The sequence below is a fragment of the Emys orbicularis genome, chromosome 8 (assembly GCF_028017835.1).
Source record: "Emys orbicularis isolate rEmyOrb1 chromosome 8, rEmyOrb1.hap1, whole genome shotgun sequence".
Classification (NCBI taxonomy): Eukaryota; Metazoa; Chordata; order Testudines; family Emydidae; genus Emys; species Emys orbicularis.
In genome coordinates this window covers 112,676,011-112,703,956 of record NC_088690.1, presented here as the reverse complement: position 1 = coordinate 112,703,956, position 27,946 = coordinate 112,676,011, and the positions used below count along the sequence as shown (strand labels likewise).

The window sequence follows — 27,946 nt, the reverse complement described above, 5'->3', positions numbered from 1 at the left end:
CAGGCACGCTAGAGGCAGAGTTTATTACACTACGCAGGCTAAGAACCCTGGGCAAGATCCCATGGCGTTAAGAACTTCAACCAGCTCTTTATCAAAAAATTAATACCATTGTCAACTCCAGTCTCCTTTGGTCATTACAAAGCAAGAGAACTAGTAAAAGGAAGGTTTTTATACACAGTGGGAAGCTGAAGAAATTCTGTCCATCCCTCCCCTCCCCAGCACAGGTGCAGTGTCCTTTGGCCACCAGGAGCAGCAAAGTATCAAATCTTCACAGGACAGCAGGCCTTGGGGGTCTAGTAAAAGCAATATTGACCAAGAGCTGCCTTTTCTGCCCTTCCCTGGGGAGGGCAATGGTGGTCCCCCTCCCTCTCTGCCCTCAAGTGTAAGGGGATGACTGTGCGTGGGAGTAGGTGAGCTTTCTCGCACCAGCGCAGACACACAGCATGGCTGGCACGGGTGACGTGGTCTCTGATCCCTCATTTGTACGCAGCAGTCTTTAAAAAAAATATTGTATTATAATCATCTGAATTTTTCCTTCCATCGTGTTTTGGAAAAGTGTCAATCGTCCGTGAGGTCCTGAACAAAGAGAACTTCCGTGTGGCTGAGTCCAGCCTCCTGCAGCGTGGGGGGGTTGGGCCACTCCTCTGTAGGGAGGCAGGGGAGGACACGGCGAGGGAAGTTGGCCTCAATCTGGAACTTCTCTGGGCTCTCTTTCAAGGAGAACAGGAAGTCATGGATCACCTGGAAGGGAAGCACAGAGGCATTTGCCAATGGAAAAGCAGCATGCAGTAATTCCTGCAGCCCTGGCAGAGGCACTAAAATGCCCAGCTGGTGTAGGGGCCAGACCGCTAGTCTCTTAGCAGTCAGAGCGTTTAGTTTGTCAAACACTAAAGACAACCTGAACCCTGCAAGAGGACACAGACCCAGACTGCCCACTAGGGACAGCTGTTTTTCAAGTCCCTGCTTGAAGCATGCCAGAGGCTGGTCTCCGTGCTCCTAGGAAATCCAGAGCAGACCCACGGCCTGAGAAGCAGCAGGAAGCCCACGTTTAGGAGGGGATAAGCAGTATTTCAGCTTTACATCTGGTCTTTCCCTGCCCAGTAGTGACAAGTGTGGTTACCCTCCCCCTTATGCAAGCACATCACCTCTGCCTACTGAGGCTGTAGCAAGGGTGAGAGCGTGGCCACCCCCAGCCTGTCCAGCCAGCTTAAGAATTTGGGATTCTGCTGCTGCTCTAGACAGCCATCGCCTTCCACTCCCGACTCCCCTCACCGTTAATGACTGTGAGAAATGGAATCGCCTCTCCACTCTGGAATCGTTGGGCAGCTTGAAAATGATCTTCACACTCTCTGGGTCATCAGGATGCGGCTCTGGTGGAAGGCATTCCGATTTGCGCACCTTCTCCTCCTGCAGAGTCTGAAAAGCAACAAAGAAGATCAGAGCACCAGGCTGGCATGGAGCTGGCCTCAATGCCAAGGCATAGCACAGGAGAGAACGCGCTCCAGGAAACCCCAGAGAAGTACGTACGAGGCAGATGCAGGATTATATGAACTCAACGCCTGATTGGAAACCAGTGGGCAGGCTGACCAGGAAGGGAAACTAGCAGGAAGCAGCAGCAAGAGAGCTTGGAGCCACTGTTGCTGCTGTACTTCCCAGGAACACTTCCGTCTCACCTGGCGCCGTCTCTCCTCCGCTAGCTTCTGCTGCTGCACCTCTTCTTCCTTTCTCTTCTTCCTCTCCCGTTCCTCCTTTTTCTTGCGTTCCTTTTCCTGATCCGCCCGCAGGGAAGCCAGGTACGCCTCATCCTGCTGCTGCCGCAGGACCTGTGTTTGGTTTCTCTCCTCCCTGCAAACATCAGGGAACGAGGGGTGGTTAATATCAACACACCCAGAAACATAGGCAAGGCAGGGCAAGAGGAAGACAATAGCCTTCACAGCACTAACACCTTCTCAAATGAAGAGCACACAGACGATGCAGAAGGAACAGGAGTACTTGGGGCACCTTAGAGACTAACACATTTATTTGAGCATTAGTCTCTAAGGTGCCCCAAGTACTCCTGTTCTTTTTGCAGATACAGACTGACCCGGCTGATGCTGCTCTGAAACGATGCAGGTTTCCCACTCCTGAAGGAGGCTGGGCTCTCTATGGTGACTAGTCCCTGGCATAGATGGCCTCGATTTCAGGCTGAGGATAAATGCACAAACGAGGGCTGTAGTGTGGGCAGGTGCCATGCACACTGCACCTATCTGCTGCAGCTAGTGACTCCCATGTTTCTTTAGCCTGTTCCTGACTCACTTTAGAAACCCACAGGTCTGCCCATCAGCAAGGCACACTCTCTGACTGGGGAGCAGGAAGGATTAAGGGAACGAGACACTGAGCTGGTGTCCTATCGGCTCTCAGTCTGAATGGAGCCCACATCAATACCTGGAGGGGGCATGTGTCAATGCGGCAGCAGCAGGACATCACAAATGCAGCCTTAACTCAGCAGCACATCCACCCGGGGCTGGCGCTCCAAAGCGGGCGACTCCCATACAAGACTGGCTGAAGATATCAGCGTGACTCTGGCCGAAATGCCTGGATCCCAGTTACACTCTTAGCCACAGTCAGAGAGTCCAGCAACCTCCAGACTTTGCCTGAAAGGTGCCAGCAGCTCCAGGCTGCCCCAAACGTCCAGAAAAATGGAGCAGATTGTGGTTACTCATCTTTGAGCAGGAATGTTGCCCATGGAGACCTCAATTCCCAGAATGTAGTGTAGTCTGAATGTATACATCAGGGCGGTGCACCGCATGCACCAGCATTTCCACTGGCCACTGAATGCATTGCAGAACCAAGTGCAGCCCACACCGAGCCCCCCTGAATTAGATCTGACCCACTCCATGGGAATTCCCAGCTCCACTGGGGCTTCCAGTTCCCAGCCTGGTACCTTTCCAGGCGCTCAGACACCAAGTATGTCTGATTGGCATCCATGAGGAATGTCAGCTGGTTAATGAGGTCATCAGGCTGGATGAGGCCTTCTAGTCGTCCCACCACCGTCATTCTGCGATCTTTCAACATAATCATGGCGAGGAATGGGTATGTGTTCTCACGCAGAGCCTGGGACACTGGGAGATGGGCGCAGAAACCACCGTCACTACTGGCAGTCCCAACAGAGAGGCCAAGGGGTCATAAGACTAGAATTGCCTCCCTCCCCAAGCCTCTAGAGGAGGGCAGCTCCCGCTGTCCTGCCAGTCCCTTTGCTGGGCATAGAGACACAGCTTCAGACTCCATGGTTGCCAACCCACTAGTCCGTTCCCTTTTTAGAAGACAACCAAGACATCTGTCAGAGGTGTTCTTCCTGAGACAGTGACACCTCCAAGGGCTCAGTAGGCTGGCAGTCCCAGGTTCAAATCGTGGACCCAGCTGCTCACTCTCTAGGCCACGAAGGATCTAAACTACCACACAAGCCCCTCTTTCAGTCTTGGGAAGACGACACGCATTGTTCAGCACAACCCCCACCAGGCACTCGTAGGACAGGCATCCCGGGCTCGGAAAGGATTTAGTGGCATGCTGGAAAGCCTAGTGTGGACTAGTAGGTGGACATTCTTGCCCCACATCCAGTCCTAAGAAGGCCCCTGAGATCTGAGGGGGCGGGAAAAACCCAAGGACTCACCTGTGGCCATTTTGTCCCCAGGCACAACACAAACCACTGTTATTAGGCATCTGCTTCCCCACTCAGCCTAACGCCCCCATGACAAGGCCACTGAAGGAAGCCAGCATGCCGACTGCAAAGGAACAGCAGCTCACTCTGCTGAGACATGACTGTGAACAGCCAGTACACCTCTACCCCGATCGAACACGAGTTCGGATAGAACGCGGTAAAGCAGCGCTCCGGGGGGCGGGGCGGCGCACTCCGGCGGATCAAAGCAAGTTCGATAGAACGCGGTTTCACCTATAACACGGTAAGATTTTTTGGCTCCCGAGGACAGCGTTCTATCGGGGTAGAGGTGTATTAAGAGCAGAGGGCTCCTTGGGCTGCAATATTAGTCTCAGATATGGTATGTCCTCTGTTATGCAGAACATGGTATGGAGTAGCCCCATTCCACTCGGTGTAGTAAGGGATCACAGGCTGGTCTCTGGGGCCTATCACTTACTCACCTGGCCAGGGAAATTATCAAGCCTGCAGAACAGACGCACATCGTCTGCAATCCCAATCTGTTTATTGCAGATTTAACAAGAATCAGGAAGAGTTCAGAAGGGGGAGACACTCACCTCTGTATCCCTCTGGTTTGTTTGTGGAGCATGCCCAGAAAAGCATCCTAGTGTTGATGAGGGTGATCACCTCCGGTGCACACAGCGTGTTGCTGGAGGAAGAGAAGAGATGGCAGACATAGAGCTGGGTCCCAAACACATGGCCAGTTATTTAAGAAAACGCTCTCCAACCTACCGACAGAATTCGTCTGAATCTTGGTGGTCGTCACCGTGAAGATAAACCAACAGGAAGCGCAGCTCCCGCTTAGCGTCATTCAGTGCCTGGGGAGAGAACACAGAAAAGCTGGAGTGGGAGGGGCCTGCTGCCCCTTTGGTATTAGAGTGGGATAGGCCAGGGGAAGCAGTTTTTCAATCTAATGTGGTATTAATTGAAGAACATGCCAGACCTCCCTCCACACCAATGTGCCCAGTGAATTCTCTGCATGCAGGAGAAAGGAACCCTTGACTGGGCTTTCCTCACTGTTCCTTGGCAGGCAGGGCCTTGGGAGAATGGCAAGCAAAGCACTGCACACCTAGTGACCCAGGAGGGTTTCTCTGGCTCAGCCTCCAGGACTCCCATGGCCCAGAATCATGTGCAGTTTTTGGCTCCATTTTCCAATTTGGATGATGTAGGATCCAACCTTCTGACCACCTCCATTGAAACTCGTTATTAAGTTGATCTCTGTAACCCCCCCACTTCTCAGCTGAAACACGTCACTCCGCAAGCCTCTGCTGAACTGGCACTGAGCTGCTGGTAGATCACCATGGGGCTGCTGGGCTAAGTTTGTGTTCTAAGTATGGCCCCTTGTTCCCGGGGGCAGGGAATGACCTCAGCCCTTGAGTAGAGCTAAGGGATATAGGCTCAGCAGTGCTCTCTGGCACTCAGCCACCTGCTGCGATGGACTCCACAACAGAGGAGTGTGCGCGCATTGGGGCTGGGACTGAAGGGGGGGGGGGTGGAGCAGAGACAGACATGTTAGGGAGCCCCTCTTCTTCTGGGAAGAATCACCACCCCAATCCAACAAAAGAGGGATCTGTTCTCTCCTTTTACCTCCTGGACTCAAAGGGGCCATTTCCCCAAGTTTCTGAAGTTACTGGGCTAAATTCTGCTCAGACTTGCACCGTGGCGCAGCCCCAGTCACTTCCAATGGGTGTACATCAGGACAGACTTTGGGCCACTATGTCAGCTTATAAAACTGATACTAGCAGAACAAAAGAAGAGGTGTGGGCTTCTGAACCACAGAGACTGCTGAGGAACTGCCAGATCAGCTTTGCCTTCCCAGCTTCAATTGTTTGGCACGTCCCTGAGACTGGCAGAGACCCCACCATGGCAAATGCCTACAGTGGGATGGACTCGGGTTCCTAATATGCTCATAATTGAGATCTCCATTACCTCGTTACTGAGTCTGAACATTAGTACTGGACTTTTAAAATGCAAAATGGTTTTTGTCATTCCTCTTTAGAGCCAGTGTGCCAGGCAATACCAGCAAGATAGTCCCACATACTTTTGCACCAACATGCCGTACTGACCTGGCTGTATGTTCCCTGGTAGAAGACAGGGTGTATCCTCCCATATTTTTCCTCAAACATATGAATAAACGAAACAATGTCACCCACTGGGTCCGTGACCCTACTGCGAGGGTCAGGGCGTATAAAACGCACGGCAAACCTAGGAGAAAAGCAAAGGACACTGGAAATTCAGCTTACTGACTTTCTGAAGAACTTTTTCTGGTCAACATTTACAGCTATCTGCTAACACACTGACGACTACATCTTGAGACCACAATATGAGCACCCTAGAGAAAAACCTAAGCCAGGTAAAGTTCCGTGCTCCAAAGCATCAGCTGATTGCCAGGTTATGATGGATTTCCTCACCTGCACTCCCTCCATGAACAGCGCTGCATAAAGGCCAGGTGTATTGTGTGTGTGTGAGATTCAACATCCTCTGAAACACCAGGCATAAGCCACAGCCAGAGACAAGATACCAGATTTAAGGGCTCACTGGTCTTATATTGGCTGGCAATTCATAGGAAGTTGATCAGGACAAGTCTCTTCCAGAACTGCAGTTCTGTTGCACAGAGGGTTTAACGCACGACTGTTTATTTTAGGCAGCTGCTGGAAGAGGAGATTACACCAGGGAGCAAATAATTACAGCCTGTTGTCTGTGTCTTGGCTCTTTAGACTGTAAGCTCTGAGGCCGGGACTGTGTTACCCTACATGCTTGTTCCCGAGGGGAACCTTTGGGCAGTGCCTAAATAGATAGAAGTGTGTCCATTCCTTGTTTGGTCTCCATTGCTTAATATTTAGGAACTGCAAGTGTCAGCCTGATTTTGAGTTAGGATTAAATACATTAGTTTCCTTTACAGATTCAGAAGACACTGCTAGGAATAGAATAAAATCGTAGGGCTGGAAGGGACCTCAAGAGGTCATCAAGTCCTGCCTCAGCACAGCGGGCTGGGCCATCCCTGACAAAGAGTTTTTCCAACCTGTTCTTAAAAATCTCCATTGCCTATTCCAGAGCTTAACTACCCTTAGAGTTAAAAAGATTTTCCTAATTTCTAACCTAAATCTTCCTTGCTGCAGATTAAGCCCAATACTTGTGGTCCTACCTTCAGTGGACATGGAGAGCAACTGATCATCGTCCTATTTAGAACAGCCTTTCACATATTTGGTCTTCTTTTCTCAAGTCTAAACAGGCCGTTTTTTTAAACCTTTCCACATAGGGCAGGTTTTCTAAACCTTTTATCATTTCTGTTGCTCTCCTCTAGACTTGCTCCAGTTTCTCCACATCTTTCCTAAAGTGTGGCACCCAGCACTGGGTACAGCACTCCAGCTGAGGCCTCACCAGTGCTGAGTAGAGCGGGACAGTTACCTCCTTTGTCTTCCATATGACATTTCTGTGAATACACCCCAGAATGACAACTTTTTTCACAACTGCCTCACACAGTTGACTCATATTCAACTTGTGATCCACTATAACCCCAGATTCTTTTCAGCAACACCACCATCGAGGCATTATTCCTCATTTTGTAGTTGTGCATTTGATTTTTTCCTTCCTAAGTAAAGTACTTTGCACTTATCTTTCCTGAATTTCATCTTGCTGAATTCAGACCAATTCTCCAATTTGTCAAGGTCATTTTCAACTCTAATCCTGTCTTCCTAAGTGCTTGAAACCCCTCCCAGCATATTGTCATCTGCACATTTTATAAGCATACTCTCCCACTACGTTATCCAAAACATTAATGAAAATACTGAATAGTATTGGATCCAGGACTGACCCCTGTGGGATCCAACTAGGTAATCGCTCCTAGTTTGATAGCGAACCCTTGTTAACTACTCTGAGTACAGTCTTTCAACCAGTTGTGCACCCACCTTATACTAATTTAATCTAGAGACATTTCCCAAGTTTGCTTATGAGAGTGTCACGTGGGACTGTGTCAAAAGTCTTAGTAGATATGATATATCTTGATTTTAATGTTTCCCCCCATCCACTAAGCCAGTAACCCTGCCAAAGGAAGAAATCAGGGTGGTTTGGCATGCTGGCTATTCCTTATGACTCTGTTATCCTCTAGGTGCTCACAAAATGATTGTTTCAGAATTTGTTCCAGTATCTTTCCAGGTATTGAAGTTAGGCTGACTGGTCTATAATTCCCTGGGTCCTCTTTGTTCCCCTTCTCTAGTCCTCTGCGACCTCACCCATCCTCCATGAGTTCTTGGAGATAATACTTCTCTGAAATCTACTTTCTACTATACAACATTCATTTGTTACTAACTTCTATGTTCTAGGTCTCCAAGACACAGAAACCAGGCAACGCTACAGAGAACTCTGAAGTGTGAGTATTTGATTAATACAAACCCTGATGGTCTTATTAGACTTAACACCAAAAGCAGCACGGCCATACTTGGAGTTAGATTTTGCTTTGCTACAATCAATAAACAAACCTGCACAAAAAAGTACTTACCTAAATATATCAAGTAACGTGTAATAGGTAAATCGGAATGGAAGCATTATCAAGTAGTAACCCCATCCCAACAGGCCCTGAAATTACAAACAAAGTGTTAGGTATTTATCCCTGCCCCTTGAGACACAGTAGTGCAGATAACCCTCTATCCAGCATCAAACACGCTGCAATATATGTGAAACAGACAGTGTGGTCTAGTGCTCTGATCTCAGGCCTGTAAGCTAGTGACTTGCTGGATGGCCTCAGGCAAGCCAAATCTTCTGAGTAGTCACCAACAGGTGCCTCACTTTGAGAGCCCAACCTGAGACATTTTAGGCACCCAAAGCCAGTGACCACTTTCAAAAGTTGGGCTTTAATCTTCCATCTCACTTTCCCTACCTGTGAAATAAGGATAATAGCACTTACTCATCTTACAGGGGTTCTGTGAAGACTGAAGTGTTATACAAGTGCTACATATTAACCATCTGCAGTCCGGTTAATTGACATCTTATACTAGCACACATAAAGCAGACCACATCAGTTCAGCAGGCTGTCATACAAATAGATCATCCTACAGCAAGACAGCAGGAACAGACTTTCATTCTAGCTGAACTGGGACTCTGCTCTGCCCTCACTCCAAGCTATCTGGGCAGGAAGGAGTTTGCTGTGTACTATGATAAATACCAGAAAGGAAAACATCCAAAGTAGTAATGGAGAGGGTAAGAATAGTTCTGCCCAGGGAGCTGCACTGTTTGTAGCTTTCAGGAGAAAATATTTAGAAACAAGAAAGCAGATCTGCTAAGGAAACGGAGTTCCTTTCCCTGTTGATGGATTTCTTTCCTGCTTCAGAGATATCACCCATTCCACACAACGAGACAAACCCAAACTAGTAAATAACTTGCCCTTGGTTGCGGCCTTGAAACAACATAGCTGTAGATCCTGTGGTCGGCTGTATTGACCTGCAGCGGCCGGGATGGAGGTGGATTGAAGACACTTGGGACACCCTCTTGCTCATTCAACCGGTCCTGTACAGCTGCCTATCATAGGAGGAGCAGCAAAAGGGACCCATCAAAAGTTGCAATGGATACATGCAGGTTAGAGAAAATACACTGGTTCCATTCTGAAGTCTGTGGTAGGTGCTAGTTGTCCCTATGCCTAGAGCACTGGACACGTGCAACGTAACACATCAAAATAAAGTCACTGCTGCCAGCTTCCAGACTAGGTGTTTCCGAGGGGTCTCACATTTGTACAACACTGAGCTTACACGGTGCTGTACAGTTGGAGAGCTGTGCCAAACAAGCAATCTGTTCATAGCCCTACCTCCCAGTCTAGGGCCTCAAAGCGGTAGTATAGGGGAAAATGCAGGCCCATGGCAGGAGGTCATCAATGGAATGTTAGGCGCCATTAGGAAAGGGATAAATTAAGAGAGAAAATATCACAATGCCATTACATAAATCCACGAATAAATCCGCACTTGAATACTGAATGCAAGTCTAGTCATTCCTTTTAAAAAAAAAGATATACTGGATTTGGAAAAAGGGCACCAAAAGTGATTAGGGGGATGGAACAGATTCCATGTGAGGAGAGATTAAAAAGACTGGGCCTGTTCATCTTAGAAAAGAGACGACTAAAGGAGAATATGATAGAGGTCTATAAAATCATGACTGGTGTGGAGAAAGTGATTAGGAAAGTGTTATTTACCCCTTCCCATAACACAAAAACCAGGGGTCACCCAAAGAAATTAATAGGCAGATGGTTTAAACCAAATATAATGAAGTACTTCTTTACACAACACACACTTAGCCTGTGGACCTTGTTTTCAGGGGATGTTGTGAAGGCCAGAAGTATAACTGGGTTCCTAAAAGAACTAGATAAGTTCATGGAGGACAGCTCCATCAATGGCTATCAGCCAAGATGAGCAGGAATGCAACCCCATGCTCTGGGAATCCCTAAGCCTCTGGCTGCCAGAAGCTGGGACTGGATGACAGGGGTGAATCACATGATAATTGCCCTGTTCTGTTCATCCCCTCTGAAGCATTTGGCAACAGCCACTGTCAGAGACAGGATACTGGGCTAGATGGACCATTGGTCTGACCAAGTGTGGGCATTCTTGTGTGTCATGATCTAAGCGGGTGTTAAGAATGTTTTAAAAGGCGTGACAGAACTGCATGCATGTTGACTGGAAGGCTTGTAGAGTGTAGGGGACTGCATGGTTGAAGACGCTAAGACTTAAGAGTGGTTTAGGGGGTGCTTGTAAAGTGTGCAAGAGGAGTAGAGGTAAATGGGAGCAGAGCCACAGAAGAGGTCAGACAGAGATTCAATATGGCAAAAAAAACCCAATTTTGGCAGCTTCATTCTAAATGGATTGAAGTGGTAACAATAATAATAAGCTTTACAGCAAGTGTGATTGGGCTGAATTCAGTTCATAGCTATTGTGAAGTGGGAATTTTGGTAATATTTTTCTGATTCCACTCTGGGCCTCAGTGTCCCTCTGTGCTTTGCACTGCTATGCACGGAGCGTGAAGGGTTAGAAAGCTCTTGGAGGAGATCAGGGGACAGGAGGTGAGTGCCTCACACACCTGTCTGAGTGTTAAAGGACTGGCTGAAACCAACCCATAGCAATAGAGCATGTGGAAAGACAATGGAAACCCCAATCACCAGCACGTTCACTGCTAGCAACCAGCAGCCAAGAGGAAAGAGATTTCCCCCAACCCCTCGGCAGAAGAGCAGAGCAAAGGCCCCAGGTGGAGAACAGAGGGGAAAGGTGTCATGTGGCTGGGTTAAGAGCTGGCCTTTGGAGTGACACTCACCTGGCTGGGACCAAGGACAAAGGGACAGAGACAGGAAGAAAGAGCTTCGATAGCAGCATTGCTGAAGTGGCCAGGTAGAACTTTCTCTTAACCTTTGCCTCTCTTTGCTAGCTTAAGGACTTTCAGATGCTGTACGCCAGGTGACTGTGTGTGGAAAAGGTCACCTGGGTAGTTGCAAATACTCACTGAGAGTATTGCACCCTGAAGGGGTACAGTACAAGCCTCCCACAGGAGTCTGGCTGGGCTGGATTCGCTGCAGGGAGCCATGAAGACAGACAGAGATCGCTGATGCCTGAAGGTCCAGTTTTGGAATCCATGGGCCTGCCCCTGTGGAACCACGTGGGTTCTTGGGGGCTGGCATACTAAAGTGGTCACTTCCAAGGGACTGGATACAGGCTGGGGCATAGACCAGACCCTGGGGTCGGTGACAGCTTCCATCAAGTTTCCCAACATTAGCAAGGTCTGAATGCATCCACTAGGGATGTGTTTTCCGATTTACACTTGGAGATCAAGAAAAAAGGAATACGAGATAAAGAACTGCAGTTTAGAGAGTGGAGGGTACACTCAGTTCAATGCGCAACTCAATATGAATGGAAATTGTGAACAACCACAATTAAATGAGACCACCTAAGATTCTTAAACAATAAGCAACGGAATAAAGCTTGCTGGGGGGCGGGTGATTAGGAGCTTGGAGATGACTTTTGACGTGTAAGCACGATGGTTTTATAATATGACCTTGATTATAATTACTCAGGCCACTACAAGGATCCTTTAAGAAAGGAAATTCTACTTTGAGAGACCCACAGTCATTCAGACTCTTCATCTAAGTTGCTGGAAAGAAAAGTGCCTCAACTATAATTCTAACTGGTACCTCTATGTTCCAGTTGTGTTGCTCCAGGGTATCACGACACTGGTCCATAGACTCTATGCCAGTCAAGTCCTGGTGAAGGAAGGAAAAAACCAAAGGATGAGTGCTAAGGAAGTGTAATATTTCTATAGTTCATTGCTGTATTTGAACAGAGGCGTGTAACCATAATACAAAATTAATAACCAGACCCTTTCGTTTAAAAAGCTTCCCCTCCCAATTCAGCACTGATTGCTTCCGGCAGTTGCTCATGAAAATCATGCAACTTTTGTAGGTATTCTTATTTCTTCTGTGAAATGCTGAATGTCAGCAATCCTCTCAGACAGGACTTGACATTCTCCCAATACTAAGCAATCCCCAGCACTTCTGCAAGTTAGGTAAGTATCTTACCCATTACCAGCTTCTAGCCAGACTGAGCAATTCAATCAGCCTTACTGCCTGGGAGCCTTCCCCTCCACTCCAGAAGGAATGGGAGGCTGTCACGGAGTTTGGGGGAGACAAGGCCCTGCACCCCCGGCTTCCTGGGATTCACCGTGACTCTCAGCCAGGCAGTAGAACAGAAGGTTTATTAGACGACAGGAACAAGTCCAAACCAGAGCTTGTAGGCATAAACAGGACCCCTTAGTCAGGTCCTTCTGGGGGGTAAGGATCTTAGACCCCAGCCTTGGGGTTCCCTCCAATTCCCCAGCCAGCCCAAAACTGAAACTCTCCAGCCCCTCCTCCCCGCTTGTCCCTTTCCCGGGCCAGGAGGTCACCTAATCTCTTTGTTCTCCAACACCTTCAGCTAGCACCTTTGTAGAGGAGGGGCCCAGGCCATTAGTTGCCAGGAGACAGAGTGTTGGCCATTCTCTGTCCAGACAGCATCACATCTGCCCTCTAGGGCTCTGCAACAATCACACCCCCTTCTCCCACCACCTAGATAATTGAGAACTGCATAGGGGAAACTGAGGCACTCACACAGTATTCAGAGAAAACATTATGAACATTCCCACTTCATCACAGAGGCTACTCGTAAAAATAAATACACACAAAGGTCACCCCCGCTCCCCCCCCCCCGCTCCTGCCTAGCTGGGAGTGAAGGAAGCCATTGGCAAGCCTTCCAGCCTGTTATTTCAGCCACAATTCATTGCAACTGTAAAGCGATTCATAGAATCATAGAATATCAGGATTGGAAGGGACCTCAGGAGGTCATCTAGTCCAACCCCCTGCTCAAAGCAGGACCAATCCCCAGACAGATTTTTGCCCCAGATCCCTAAATGGCCCCCTCAAGGATTGAGCTCACAACCCTGGGTTTAGCAGGCCAATGCTCAAACCACTGAGCTATCCCTCCCCCTTCAGGTGAAATGAGTGATATTATTGAAGATATAGCATTGTTCAGCTTTGCACTATATGCTGTAGTGTACGTCATCCAGTTTATACAGATACAGCACTCTGAACATATTACAGGTCTGTCTCGTCTTACGCTGGGGTTACGTTCCACAGTCAGCGGGTAAAGCGAAAACCGCGTATAATCAAAATTACATGGAGTGTAATGGCGGACGGAATCGCCTGCACTACCGGAACAGTATTTAAATTGTTATTTTTCTCTTTTTGGTTTTGTTTTTGCCGACCACGTAAAGCTGAATTCGCGCATGTTAAATGCGCGTAAGATGTGACAGACCTCGAGAATGTGATCTGAAACTCAGTACTTGTGCAAAAAAGCCCCAACCACCACCTACAGACCTCACAGCAACTGGGGCTCTCAGTACTCAGTCAACAGCAGGTAAGCACAATCTAAGTCCTTGCTAATCAAAATTTCTGCACAAGAAGTCACATGGATGTGGGCATCTGATATTATAAGCTAGCAAGCTGACATCACTTTTGGATGAGGACAAAAATCTTTGGTTAAAGTGAACATTCCTGTCACCATGCTGGAGAAATAAATCTCTCCCCACACCACCCACTAAAAACCTCCTCTAAAATACATAGTAAGGTTTTATTTTATGTGTGTCCATCACCATGGTATCTGAGCACATATACAGATTTATGGAAAACCATGCTGCTGTTAGCCCTGTAGAAGCAACTACTTGAAGCAGTCCGTGAAAGTTAGGCATAGTATGGGAGACGACATTAAGTGATGTTGGCGCACAAACTTAAAAGTAAATAAAAGAAAGCCCCATTGGCTTCTGCTCCATTAAAAAACAAACCAGTAGGAAAATCCTGTTCCGTTTGGTAAACTGGAAGCCCCTGGGGAGAGCTTATATTTGTAGTAGTAATTATTTTATGGGGAGGTGAGTGGCAAGGGAAGACACGATTCATTTTAGTTGTTGCGCCTTCCAATGCGCACTGACCCTTTTAAGCCAGAGTCCATTGTTTCCCGTTCTGCCTCATTTCTTGTACCAACTCCCTCAGCAAGATCTCTTGTAAGGCCAAGCTTTATTAAGATTAAGTAGCTCATGTTCTGGACTGACTCACTGTCTGCATAGACTGTTTCAGTTTCTTTCCTATCACAGTGGCTTGAAAGATTTAGTGGACATCTAGCTTTGGGATTAAACCTGATGGCCAGAGATAGATTTAAAATTTTTATTAAAGCTAATGTTAAAAAATTATATAGTACACAAGTTAAGAAAAGTGTCTGTACATCTGGGTATAGTGCTTAGACTATCCACAAATACAAAGTTTGTTTTAAAAGTAATAAGATACATATAGTGCATCATCAGCAATAACCCAAATGTAGGTGAATAAATGTAACAATACAGTTTAGATATTAGAATCCGAATACTCGGGTACATCACTCATGAAAAATTGTACAGAGAGTTGGTTGTGGAAAGCAAAATATATCAATAGGGTAAGCCTACATGGGCAGGGAGGTCCCAGGAAAACACGCTGGTGAAAAGCCCAGGCTCTTCATTCCTACCCCAAGCTGCTGGGATATCTAATAAGGGGCTGTCAGGTGTCTGAAATTTGAAGGTGCCCTATAGCATAGAGGATATGGCTGCTTGGTGCTACAGCTCCTAATACCTAAACTGCACATTACTCATCACAGATGAAGGTACGGAGGCTCGGTTAGTTAGCCAAATGCAACATGCATCATGTCTACCACTTGGACTCCCAGTTCTGTAAAATAGCGAGACAAGCTCTCACTAAGTCAGTTCTCATTCAGTACTTGAGAATATTTTGGGTTAAGTTCGGTTTCCTATTTTAATTTTGAGCCTTACAGAAACTTGGCAAGATCCAACCTGCCCCACAAGATGGGTTTGCAAGAGACAGCATGCTCTGGCTGTGAAGGTGGAGTGCTAATCTGATATAAATTCCTTTGGGCAGTCTCCAATTATAGCCATCCATTTTCTACATCTGTGCACCTTTCATTCCTGTCCACTTTTGCTATTCCTGTTTAATTTTGCTTGCTACCTCCCCAAGTTACTTGGCTCTTTTAGAACAGATATCCAGGTCCTCTTGAAAACATTTGGCTGTCCAGGTGAGAATGTTTTGAGGATCAAGGGACTTCAGTTGCCATACTGAAGATGGATGGCTCATCTGTTTTAGGAACCTGAGATTTTTCTCCCCACACAAACATTTTGGATTCTCCCTCAACTGTTAATTCACCTTGTAAACAAGAGCAGTGCTTGAGATTTAGCACTTGGACTAAATCAGGGTTCTGTTGCTCCTGAGCACTCTATGTCCATCTACTCTTTGCCACAGCTACAAGACTGGACCTTTTCTCATTAGCCTGACACCACTCAGTGACAGCGTACATACAAAAATACAAAGTTACGTCAACCCAGCTAAGGGTATGTCTACAATACCCGCCGGATCGGCGGGCAGCGATCAATCTATCGCTCTCCCGTCAACTCCTGTACTCCAGCGCCGCGAGAGGTGCAGGCAGAGTCAATGGGGGAGCAGCAGCAGTCAACTCACCGCAGTGAAGACACGACGGTAAGTCGATCTAAGTACGTCGAAGTTGCGTAACTTAGATCGATCCCCCCAACCCCCCCCCCCCCCAGTGTAGACCAGGGCTAAGTCACACACCTGAGCGACATAGTTAAGTCGATCTAACCCCCGGTGTAGACTGTGCTAGGACGGAAAAATTATTCCATTGACCTAGCTACCGCCTTTAGGCTGACAGGAGAGGCCCTCCTGTCGATATAGGTAGTGTCTACACTGAAGTGTTACAATAGCACAGCTGCAGCAATGCAGCGGCACCGCAGTAGGGTTTCAAGTGTAGACAAGCCCTCAGTCACTTAAATCAGGTGTTTCTAGCCTGGTATTCTTGTTCATCTGAGATCTCCAATTCAATGACACCTGCTTTTGTTGCTGAAATATCTTATCAGTAAGTTTAAGATTTTGTCACGGTTATTTTTAGTGAAAGTCACAGACAAGTTGTGGGAATAAACAAAAAGTCACAGAAGCCATGACCTGTCTGTGACTTGTGCTAAAAATGATAGGGGGGGAAGAGACCCGGAGCCCTGCTGTGGCTGGGGACTTTGGGGCCCCCCTGCCACCCGCGGCATCTGGGAGATCTGGGGCTACCTCACCGGCTGATAGCTCCAGCCCCGCTGCACCAGGGCTGAAGGGAAAGTGTCATGGAGGTCTCTGAAAGTCACTGAATCTGACTTCCGTGACAATCTTATCCTTACTTATCAGCAAGTTTCATGGCCATTAAGCCTCAGCTTTAAGGATCTTTTACAAAATTTGCTGTCATTCAACTAAATTCCATGCTTTTAACTCCAGCCACACTTCATTGTCTGCCATTATGAAGTATCCTTCTGAAACCAGGAGATGGATAAACTATGTTTGTAAGGGCATGTCTACAATATGAACTTTTGCCTCCACAAGTTACGTTGGCATTAAGCCGCCGCAGTTAGTATATTGCTAGTCTCTCTTCATATTTGGCTCCTTGCATCTATGCTGCACGTACTCACCAGGAGTGGCTGTGCTGATACACAGCACGGTGCACCCTGAGTAGGTATCCCAGCGCGCAACCCGCCACCATCCAGCACACTGTCTTTTGGTAAGTTTTGGCAGAAACTAGTCATGCAGGGGTGACTGGGAGAAAGGGGTCAACTTACAAGCGTACAGCTGTCTCCATTCCATGTCATCTATAGCCCACAATTTTCACCTGTTTAAAGATCCTATGAACCAGTGCAGCCCTCCTCGCTCACCATCTCTGACACAATCATGGAGCCTGAACAGCTCTGCACTACTGTCATAAGCGTTGCAAGCACAAGACACACAATCCTCCAGTACTGGCATAGCTGCAAGAGGAGACGCGGGGAATGGGACGATTTGCTGGAGGGCAGATTGCTGAGAGACAAGCGAGAACCAATTCAAGATCGTTGGTGGCATTCGTGAAGCAGCTGCAAATGATGGAGTGCCGCTTTTGGGCCTGAGAAACGAGCACTGACTGGTGGGATTGCATCGTAATGCAGGCTTAGGATGAGGAGCAGTGACTGCAGAACTTCTGGATGCACAAGGTCGCATTCCCAGATCCATGTGCTGAGCTTGCTCCAGGCCTCCAGCGTAGGGACACCAGAATGAAAGCTGCACTGACAGCGGAGAAGTGAATAGCGATTGCATTGTGCTAATTTGCAATGCTGGATTGCTACCAGTCAGTGGGAAGTCATTTGAGAGCTGGAAAATCCACTGTGGGAGCCACTGTCCTACAAGTGTGCAGGGCCATTAACTGTCTCTGGCTATGCAGGACTGTGACTCTCGGCAAACTGCAGGACACAGTGGATGGATTTGCAGCAATGGGGTTCTCACACTGCGATGGAGTAAGAGACAGCACACATATCCCTATTTTGGCACCAGATCACCTTGCCACAGAGTATGTCATCAGAAAGGGCTACTTTTCTATGTTTATGCAAGCCTTGGTGGATCACCAGGGATGAGTCATCAACATCAAGTTGGCTGGTCAGGGAAGGTGCATGACGCTTGCATCTTTAAGAACGCAGTTTTCTAGAAAGCTACAACCAGGTGCTCTCTTTCCCAACCAGCAGATTACCATTTGCAATGTTGACATTGCAATAGTGATCCTGGGGGCCCCAGCCTACTCCCAACTCATGAAGTCATACACCAGCCACCTCAACAGCTATCAGCTCAGCAGGTGCAGAATGACAGTTGGATGCACTTTTGGTAGCTTGAAGGGATGCTGATACTGTTTGGTCACAAGATTGAATCTCAGTGAAAAGAATATCCCAGCCATTACAGCTGCCTGCTTGTCCTGCATAATATCTGTGAAGGGAAGGGGGAAAGTTGCCAGCGGGGTGGAGGTAGAGTGGCTGTCTGCTGACTCTGAACACCGAGACACAAGGGCTAGCAAATGAGCTCAACAAGCAACTATACAGCTTAGGGAAGCTTTGGAAGAGCACTTGAACAGTGAATCCCAGTAACGTGTTGTGGTGTACTGGGCTTTACCTGGACATGCTGTTTTGAGGCCTGTTAGGAATTGTGTGGTGCTTGGTGTACATCTATGAATATAATACTGTCAAAGTAACTTAATTTTATGGTACTTGCTGTGCATTTATGATTACACTGTTTGTCACTGATCCTGAGTCGTGTCACTCTGTACATTAACAAGTAAGCAGGTGCTTTCAGTACCACTAGCCACTCTGCAGCATATGTAATTTTCCCAACAGAATTTTATTGAGTAACAAAACCAATGCAAAGAAAACTCTGTGCAATTTAAAAGCAAAAACATTAAAAACTGACTAAATTTATGGAACAGAACTTTACAAGGGGAAGGAACATTCACATCCATTTTAGCTACACATACAGCAACCATGGCTTTCACAGGTCCGTGCATGTGAAAGTGTAGCTGTTTTTAATGTCCCCTGGCGTGGAGTGGTCAGAGTAGAGATGTGGGCCCCTGATGCCACGTGGAATGTTGAGGGGAATATAGAGAAGTGCTGTAATGGAGTTCTCCATGGACTGCAAAGGGAAGCGAGCCCATGACTGTTGAACCTTTAGGTCCACGAGAGTCTGCAACGTGTGTGTGTGCTGCCGGAGATGCTCCATTGTGTCCTGGTGCATTTTCCTCTCCTTTTTCTGCACCTTTTTTCTGTCTGCTCGGTCCTTCTCCATACAGTCTGCAATATTCACCCTCCAGGCCCTCTGCTCCTGGTCTGATGCAGCACTGGCTTACATGATCTCGCTGAACATGTCATCCTGAGTTCTCTTCTTTCTCCTCTTTCTCCAGCTCAGCATTTGGCAGGTGTGGAAGAGCAATCTCTCACGGCCACAACAGCAGCAACTACAGATAAAACACACAAACAGACCATTGTCAATACAGTCACAACGGAAAGCAGAAGTTAAGATTCAGAACTCCCTTCCCTGCTCCCCCCCAAAGTTTTAAACAAGACATGCTTATTGACACTTCTGCTTCAGAGCGCTTATGCATGGCACCACTCACAGAACTAGCCTTGGTGTGGAAAATGTAGGGGAAATGGCTCAGTTACATTAAACTATCACAAAAACAACAAGGAGTCCGGTGGACCTTAAAGACTAATAGATTTATTGATCCATGCATCTGAAGAAGTGGGTTTTTTACCCACGAAAGATTATGCCCGAATAAATCTGTTAGTCTTTAAGGTGCCACCGGATGCCTCGTTGTTTTTGTGGATACAGACTAACACGGCTACCCATCCGATGTTAAACTATTAGTATAGAGAATGGAACTGAATACTGCAACCATTTTCCACACGCAGTAGTGATTTTAGCTGATATCTCACTCCTGAGGGTGACAGGCACAGAGAGCACTGCTGCTGCTGGTCCCAAAACACCTGGGCCCATCTGCTGCCAGCCTGTTTATTGCAGTGGTGCCTGCTGAAGTTATTGACAACTGGCATGGGAAAGCGTCCTACTGGGAAGGAAGAAATAAGGCTGCCACCCCCAGAACCCTTTGGGAGAGGATTGCAGAGTACCTCCACGAAAGTTTCATTGAGATCTCTCAGGAAGATTCAAGTGACATCCAACTGCTCTGCATGCCCCCCTGCCTAACTGTACAGGGGAATGAAAAGCAGACAACACCTCTGCCTCTCTTTGTTGTACCGCTACCACTTCTAGTATGAGTACGTTAATGAAAAGTCGATAGCTGTGTCCTGTTAAGTTGGGGATGCCATCAGTACATCACTGTAACGGGAAATACATTTACACTTACCTGAGGTTCCTTCCCCTGCTCTGGGCTTGTCCATGCTCTACTGCCAGGACTGACTGGATTGCAGTGGAGTCTCAAACAGGTCCTGGCTCGCAGTGCAGCTGGACCCATCAGTCACATGTCCCCCATCCTCCTCCTCCTCTTCGCTGTTCAAACTAGGGGCCTGTGACTTGGGCTTCTCGGAGATATCCATGGTGGTGTGCAGAGTGTCGGTGGGGTCTCTGCCAAGTAGGCATGCAGCTCTTTGTAAAAGCTGCAGGTCTGCAGCTCAGACTGGACCAACTGTTGGCCTCCCTGGCCTTCTGATATGCCTGCCGCAGTTCCTTTGCTTTCATGTAGCACTGCCGCTGCTCTCTCTCATATGCCTTCTCTTGCATTCCATGCAATCTGCTCGTAGATGTCCTCTTCTCCCCACAGGCCCAGGAAAGCCAATACCTTCGGTCTATTCCAAGCCAGAATGCATCTGGAGCATGTAGCTGGCATGGTCAGCTGGGCAGTTGCACACAACATTGGAGAACTGCTAGTTGTGCTCGCCAAACAGGACAATCAGGAAAATGCATTTCAAAAATCTGCAGTGCTTTAACAGGTTGGTGTCAGGGGGAGGCGTCCGGTCTCTGTGACCCCAGGCAGTGGAATTCACAATTTTGACCAGAGTGGTTGGTTTCGGGCATTGTGAGACAGCTGCAGAAAGTCTGTTAGGGTTAACATAGGAAATGCGGTATCTACACTTGTACTGTGTTGACCTCAGTACATTGACCATGGCCCAATGCCACTTGGGGAGATGGTGTTACTGCATTACTGTAACAGCGTGCTTACCTAGGTAGGAGACAAATGTAAGTGTAGACACATGCACAACTAGGTTGTCACAAGGTGGCTTACATTGACCTAACTTTGTAGTGGAGCCTAGACCTCAATGCATGTACATTCTGGATGCCTTTTCAAAGCACTGGACCCGAGTGGACACAAGCATATACTTTATCCCTGTGCCTGCTATTTGTTCAGGCATTTGAGTTTTTACAATGGAGCATCTAAGCCTTTGAATAGCATGTGTTGTAAAGCTCTTCATCACCACCTCTTTTAATAACCCTGAAATGCTGCTAGCGATTGCATATTTACAAGATTCAGAAACTTGTTCACACCTTTGTTTCTACAGATCAGGATTACTGCTGGGCGCTGTTAACAGGACTGCCTGCCCTGACAGAACATTCTCTCCTTTTTAAATTATGCAAAATACAGTAGCAGTTTTTGGATGAAAAGCAAATATACATCACAGTTTGTTACCTAAGTTCCATTTGTTTTAAAGAGTGTTGATCTTTATAACATTTTCAGGGGTGCTTACAGAGCTGGTTAGCTATGTGCATGTTTTGATGAGTACTAATTCAAAACACGATTCACTGACCATCACTGTAGTATGGCAGTTGTGTTCTTGGTAACATTCCAGGCCTTATCCACAACGGCAATTTTCAGGAAACCTCCCAGGAGTGGGAGCATTAGTGTAGACCAGCCTACAGCATTTTTACCACAATTTGCATTAGTACTCCCAGCATTGTTACAACCAATGGAGATGTACTGATGATGGTGCAGTGATGGGAGGTTTCCTTCAAAACTGCCTGTGTAGATGCAACCTCAGGTACCGGCATCAGCTTGTTAAACAGCACTCTTACTACCATGTTCCAGAGTAGAGGCAACATAATTTATAAACATCTCTGAACTCTCTCATTGATGCTGAAAATAGTTTTCCACTGAATGTTAATGCCTGGCATGACTACAGTTCAAACTGTCAGTCAAGAACCATGTTTAGACCATTCTTGCTGGCAAAATATTAATGTAGTTTCCCTATAGCTTTTAGGGACCTTTGTATTAACAGCAAGACACCCCCCCCTTTTTTAAAAAAAAACACTAGCCAGCAAGACCATGTTAGAAATCTGAAGTAAATACCACACTTCAATTGCAGTCAGCTTTAATTTCCAGTATCTATGTGAATTTGTCAAGATATTCATCATGTAAAGGTTTTCCCGCAAGAAAACGAAGCACATTTTATTAGTCTTTAGTTTCAAGTGCCAAAATGACATTTTCAAATAATTCCACTTAACCATAATTTTCCTCTTTATTGTTATACAGTAGAACCTCAAAGATATGAACATCAGAGTTACAGTCTTACTGGTCAACTGGACAACCTGTGGAATTGGAAGTAAATCAATCAGGCAGCAGCGCAGACAAAAAAACCCAAACAAAAAGCAAATACTGCACTGCCTTGGGGCTCTAGCCCTGGGGCTCAGGCCTTCAGCCACAGGGGGTTAGAACTGCAGCCGCAAGGTGGAGGGGTGGTCAGGGCTCCAGGCAGGGGCTCAGCCCTGTGGCTCCACTCCCGGTTTCCGACTCATGTGGGGTGCTGGGGCTTGGGGCTTCAGCCCCACAGCTCCGCTCTCGGCTTCAGCCCCACAGGAGGCGCTGGGGCTTTAGCTATGAGGGGAGCGCCTGTTTCAGCCCCAGCGCTCCCCCTGTAGCTAGAGCCCTGAGCCCCAGTGCTCCCCCCCAGGTCTAAAGCCTTGAACCCCAGTGCTCCTGTGGGGCAGAAGCCCTGAGCCCCCTGCCCAGAGCCGTGGCACCCCGAGTGTCAGAAGCCTTCCATCACCAGAGTATCTATGTACTGTATCTCTCTCTGAATTCACAGGCCTTGTGCTTTTACTCAATTCGCTTTACTTCTTACTACACCTTTAGACAAATATAAAAGAGATAACAAAAAAAAAGCTAATCCCAGCAAACAAGCAGTCACAAACAGGCTCCCAAGCAGAACAATGCAACCTAACATGGGGGCTCAGACTGCATGAATGCTGAATGCACTACATAATAGAAACTTTCAAAAACTAAAATATCAAGAACCACAAAAGCCCCATTAAAAACAAGCATCTAGAAAGTTCAACATTTGTCTCCCATATACCACTTCAACTTCTCATAGAAGATACAGAACCCTAAGAAAAAATGTTGAAGCTGCTTTGTGAGGCAGTCCGTTCCCTACAGTTTTGAGATGCAGATTAAAATCCCTGAAAGCCTCTCAGCTCAAAGCAGTGAGAAGTGGAATTCAATATTTTAGTAGCATATTTGCTCCAGAGGTCAGTACTAGTAAGCATAAGATTGTGGGGGTTTGTATATTAGACTTTAAGGAAGTTGCTCTTTCTCTGGAAGACTCACATGTTGAAACATCACATACAAGATGCAAGTCCTCACACCCTCCTAACTGGCACTACTGTTAATTCCCAACCCACTGCCAAATTCCAGAGAATTATGTTTCCAAGGGCGAAGAGCATCTGACGTCTAGCAACACAAAAGCCTTTCCCAAATCTTTTTTAGAAGAGAATTTCTTTGCAAGTGTGTTTATCAAGGGGTTTGATATGGATTGTGATGCCCAAAGTATCCGTGGCATTTTGCTAACAAGTTTCATCTCTCTCCACTTCTCAAACTAAAGAGATGTTTGGCTCCTTTCAGCTGCATGCCACTATTTTACTTCGATCTACAACCCATCCTGGACAATGATCCCTCACTTTCACAGACCTTGGGAAGCAGGCCAGTCCTCGCCCACAGACAACCCGCCAACCTTAAGCATATTCTCACCAGCAACCACGCACCGCACCATAACAACTCTAACTCAGGGACCAACCCATGCAACAAACCTCGATGCCAACTCTGCCCACATATCTACACCAGCAACACCATCACAGGACCTAACCAGATCAGCTACATCATCACCGGCTCATTCACCTGCACGTCCACCAATGTTATATATGCCATCATGTGCCAGCAATGCCCCTCTGCTATGTACATTGGCCAAACTGGACAGTCACTACGCAAGAGGATAAATGGACACAAGTCAGATATCAGGAATGGCAATATACAAAAACCCGTAGGAGAACACTTCAACCTCCCTGGCCACACAATAGCAGATGTAAAGGTAGCCATCTTACAGCAAAAAAACTTCAGGACCAGACTCCAAAGAGAAACTGCTGAGCTCCAGTTCATTTGCAAATTTGACACCATCAGATCAGGATTAAACAAAGACTGTGAATGGCTATCCAACTACAGAAGCAGTTTCTCCTCCCTTGGTGTTCACACCTCAACTGCTAGCAGAGCACCTCACCCTCCCTGATTGAACTAACCTCGTTATCTCCATACTGATTTATACCTGCCTCTGGAAATTTCCATTACTTGCGTCTGATGAAGTAGGCATTCACCTACGAAAGCTTATGCTCCAATACTTCTGTTAGTCTTAAAGGTGCCACAGGACCCTCTGTTGTATTTTACTTTTGTTAATTAATTTAGATTAAAAGTAGGTTCAGTCTTTTTTTTTTTTTTTGAATGACACTACAGTTTTGAAAGCAAATTTATTCTCATCACAACAGAAACTATCCCATTCTGTGTCTGCAGAGGAAAGCCAACGCTCAACCATCATTACATTAAACACAGTCAGAAGTTTGAGAATCAGGCCAGAAATGAACATGGATCAATAATGAAATCCTACAAAGGCAGCCTCACTTTGTTCTAGCTCCTAACAACCAGAAGTGCATCTCTCTCTGGATTGCCCAAACCTACTCACATCCAGCTTCTCTCTACAGATGTCCCAAAAGACAGCCCTTGACCAAAACCAAATTAAGAACCTTTTGTTGCTCACACAGTATTGGATAGGACAATTCAAGGATACAAAAGCACTTCATATTTATGTTTGACTTCAAATAGAAGCTATTTTTCTATAACAAACAGAAAATTGAAGTTGAAAGAATCACTTCTTGAAAAAACAAACCCTTGAAAAGAACTATGAATTTTCTCAATAAACACGTTATTGAGCCTGGAAATTCCAAGTTAAAGTTCCCCATTTAAAAATGGAATCCAAGATACTTGTAAGTACACAAATACACAGTTAACTCAAACCACCTTAACTCTGCCCTCCTTTCATAAGGGAATCATGTAAACAACCAAAAGTTGAGAAACATTATCCTTTCATCACCTGGTTTCATTTTATCACTGACCTTAAAGACTTTAATTACCTTTTAATTATACAGCTGTTATGCAGACTGCAGTCTTCTTTAAAGTAACAAACAGTCCATGTATAATAGATCCTTTTAACCTTAACTCCAGGTTAATTTTTTTTTTAAATTAAGAACTTCCTTAGGTTTTTATAAACATTTAAGAACTGATCAATGATAAAAGTCCACGTGCACCCTGCAAGCCACACAGGGATGGGCTCAATTCTTTCCAAGATAGCCTCCTGCCTCCACTGTCTCACCCTTCAAGTCTGCAGCACTGCTATGGGTACCTGCATGGCCCCACAGTATGCCAACATTTTTTATGGCTGACTTAGAACAACGCTTCCTTAGCTCTCGTCCCCTAACGCCCCTACTCTACTTGCACTACATTGATGACATCATCATCATCATCATCATCATCTGGACCCATGGAAAAGCCGCCCTTGAGGAATTCCACCATGATTTCAACAATTTCCATCCCACCATCAACCTCAGCCTGGACCAGTCCACACAAGAGATCCACTTCCTGGACACTACAGTGCTAATAAGAGATGGTCACATAAACACCACCCTATACCGGAAGCCTACTGACCGCTATACTTACCTACATGCCTCCAGCTTTCATCCAGATCACACCACATGATCCATTGTCTACAGCCAAGCTCTAAGATACAACCGCATTTGCTCCAACCCCTCAGACAGAGACAAACACCTACAGGATCTCTATCAAGCATTCTTACATCTACAATACCCACCTGCTGAAGTGAACAAACAGATTGACAGAGCCAGAAGAGTACCCAGAAGTCACCTACTCCAGGACAGGCCCAACAAAGAAAGTAACAGAACGCCACTAGCTGTCACCTTGAGCCCCCAACTAAAACCCCTCCAGCACATCATCAAGGATCTACAACCTATCCTGAAGGTTGATCCCTCACTCTCACAGATCTTGGAAGACAGGCCAGTCCTCGCTTACAGACAGCCCCCCAACCTGAAGCAAATACTCACCAGCAACCACACACCACAAAACAAACACACTAACCCAGGAACCTATCCTTGCAATAAAGCCCGTTGCCAACTCTGTCCACATATCTATTCAAGTGACACCATCATAGGACCTAATCACATCACCCACACCATCAGGGGCTTGTTCATCTGCATATCTACCAATGTGATATATGCCATCATGTGCCAGCAATGCCCCTCTGCCACGTACATTGGCCAAACCGGACAGTCTCTATGCAAAAGAATAAATGGACACAAATCAGACATCAAGAATTATAACATTCAAAAACCAGTCTGAGAACACTTCAACCTCTCTGGTCACTCAATTACAGACCTCAAAGTCACAATACTCCAACAAAAAAACTTCAAAAACAGACGCCAATGAGAAACTGCAGAATTGGAATTAATTTGCAAACTTGACACCATTAAATTAGGCTTGAATAAAGACTGGGAGTGGATGGGTCATTACACAAAGTAAAACCTATTTCCCTGTGCTAATTTCTTTTTCCCCTACTGTTACTCACAATTTCTTGTCAACTGTTGGAAATGGGCCATCCTGATTATCACTACAGAAGTTTTTTTCTCCTGCAGATAATATCCCACCTTAACTGATTACTCTCGTTATAGTTAGTAATGACAACACCCATTCTTTCATGTCCTGTGTATATATATCTTCCTACTGTATTTTCCACTGCATGCATCTGATGAAGTGGGTTTTAGCCCACGAAAGCATATGCTCAAATAAATTTGTTAGTCTCTAAGGTGCCACAAGTACTCGTTCTTTTTGCTGATACAGATTAACATGGCTACCACTTTGAAACCTGTCTCTCTCCTGTCTGCCAACGTGGTTTCCTGACCACCACTTCCCCCATCATGTTCACCTACATCTGGGACATGCATGCTTTGCAAAGCACTCATGGGGTCACATCTCCAATATATGCTTTTTAGCCATGCAAATGTCATGATGTATGTGAAAAATCACAGCTAATATCTAAATAATTGTACTCAACATCCACAAACAAAATGTGTGGCTGATTACTGGCTGAAGTTCTATGGCCTATGTTATACAGGTCAGGTTACATTATCACAAGGGTCCCTTCTAGCCTTAAAAATCTATGCATCTTCAAAACGATGAGGTTAGCAACTAATTTGACAAAGTGAATGAGAAACTGCCTGCTTAGTTCCCCCACGGAAAGCTTCCCACTCAGCACTAGCAAGCATGCAAGGCATTTCCGAGACCATGTAATTAAAGAGGCTGGGGCAGTCCGTGAAGATTTTCCTGCAGGCAGGTGCACTGACTCATTCACAACTCATCATCAGCGTCCAGCATGTCACTCTGCAGAACAAGTAACTAGCTAACCCCTGGCCCGAAGCGCCGGCAAGCCAGAGCACCAGGGGGCAGCATGGGGGCTGCGCTGGGCAGAGCAATGCACCTGCTCCCGGAGGGCTCCGCGTGGGCGCTGTGCCCGCGCCGTGGGGTGCAGGGGAAGGCCCTGTCCCGAGGGCTGCACAGCTCCGGGGCCCCGTGCACGGACGGTCGGCGAGCTGCAGCCCCTGGCAACGCCCCCCCGGGGCCCGACCCCTCGCCCAGGGTCCTGCCCAGCCGCGTGACCGGCGCCCGATAACCGCCCCGGGTGGAGCTCCCGGCCGCGCTCCAGCTCCCTGGGACAGGGCCCGGCTCAGCCAGCCCCTAACGGGAGAGGGGTCGGCGGCCCCCGAGGCCCCGCCGGGGAAGTCGAGGCCGGGGTGGCCCGGCCCCCTCACACCGCTCCCCGCTCGGGCCGCTGCGGGGCCCCAGGCCCGGCTCCCCCCGGGCCGGCACCTGGAACTGCAGCAGCCTCTCGGTCTGCTCCGCCGTCAGCTCCCGCTCCTCAGGCGCCGCCATTTTGCTGCCGCCTCTGACCCGCCGCTCCGTCACTCTCCGGAACTGACGTACCACGCCGCCGCAC

General features: G+C 47.1%; 1 protein-coding gene across 1 annotated transcript; it reads right to left on the bottom strand.

Moving 5' to 3' along the window:
• On the bottom strand, positions 1-27,901 carry FAF2 (Fas associated factor family member 2). The gene is made up of 11 exons (XM_065409255.1): positions 27,820-27,901; positions 11,850-11,918; positions 9,071-9,205; positions 8,190-8,266; positions 5,758-5,896; positions 4,424-4,509; positions 4,249-4,340; positions 2,924-3,101; positions 1,674-1,845; positions 1,273-1,416; positions 1-741 (listed from the first exon to the last, which is right to left on the bottom strand). Exons 1-11 carry the CDS (start codon positions 27,880-27,882, stop codon positions 559-561), a joined length of 1,338 nt encoding a protein of 445 aa, XP_065265327.1. The 5' UTR covers positions 27,883-27,901; the 3' UTR covers positions 1-558.
• Positions 27,902-27,946: the final 45 nt, after the last annotated feature.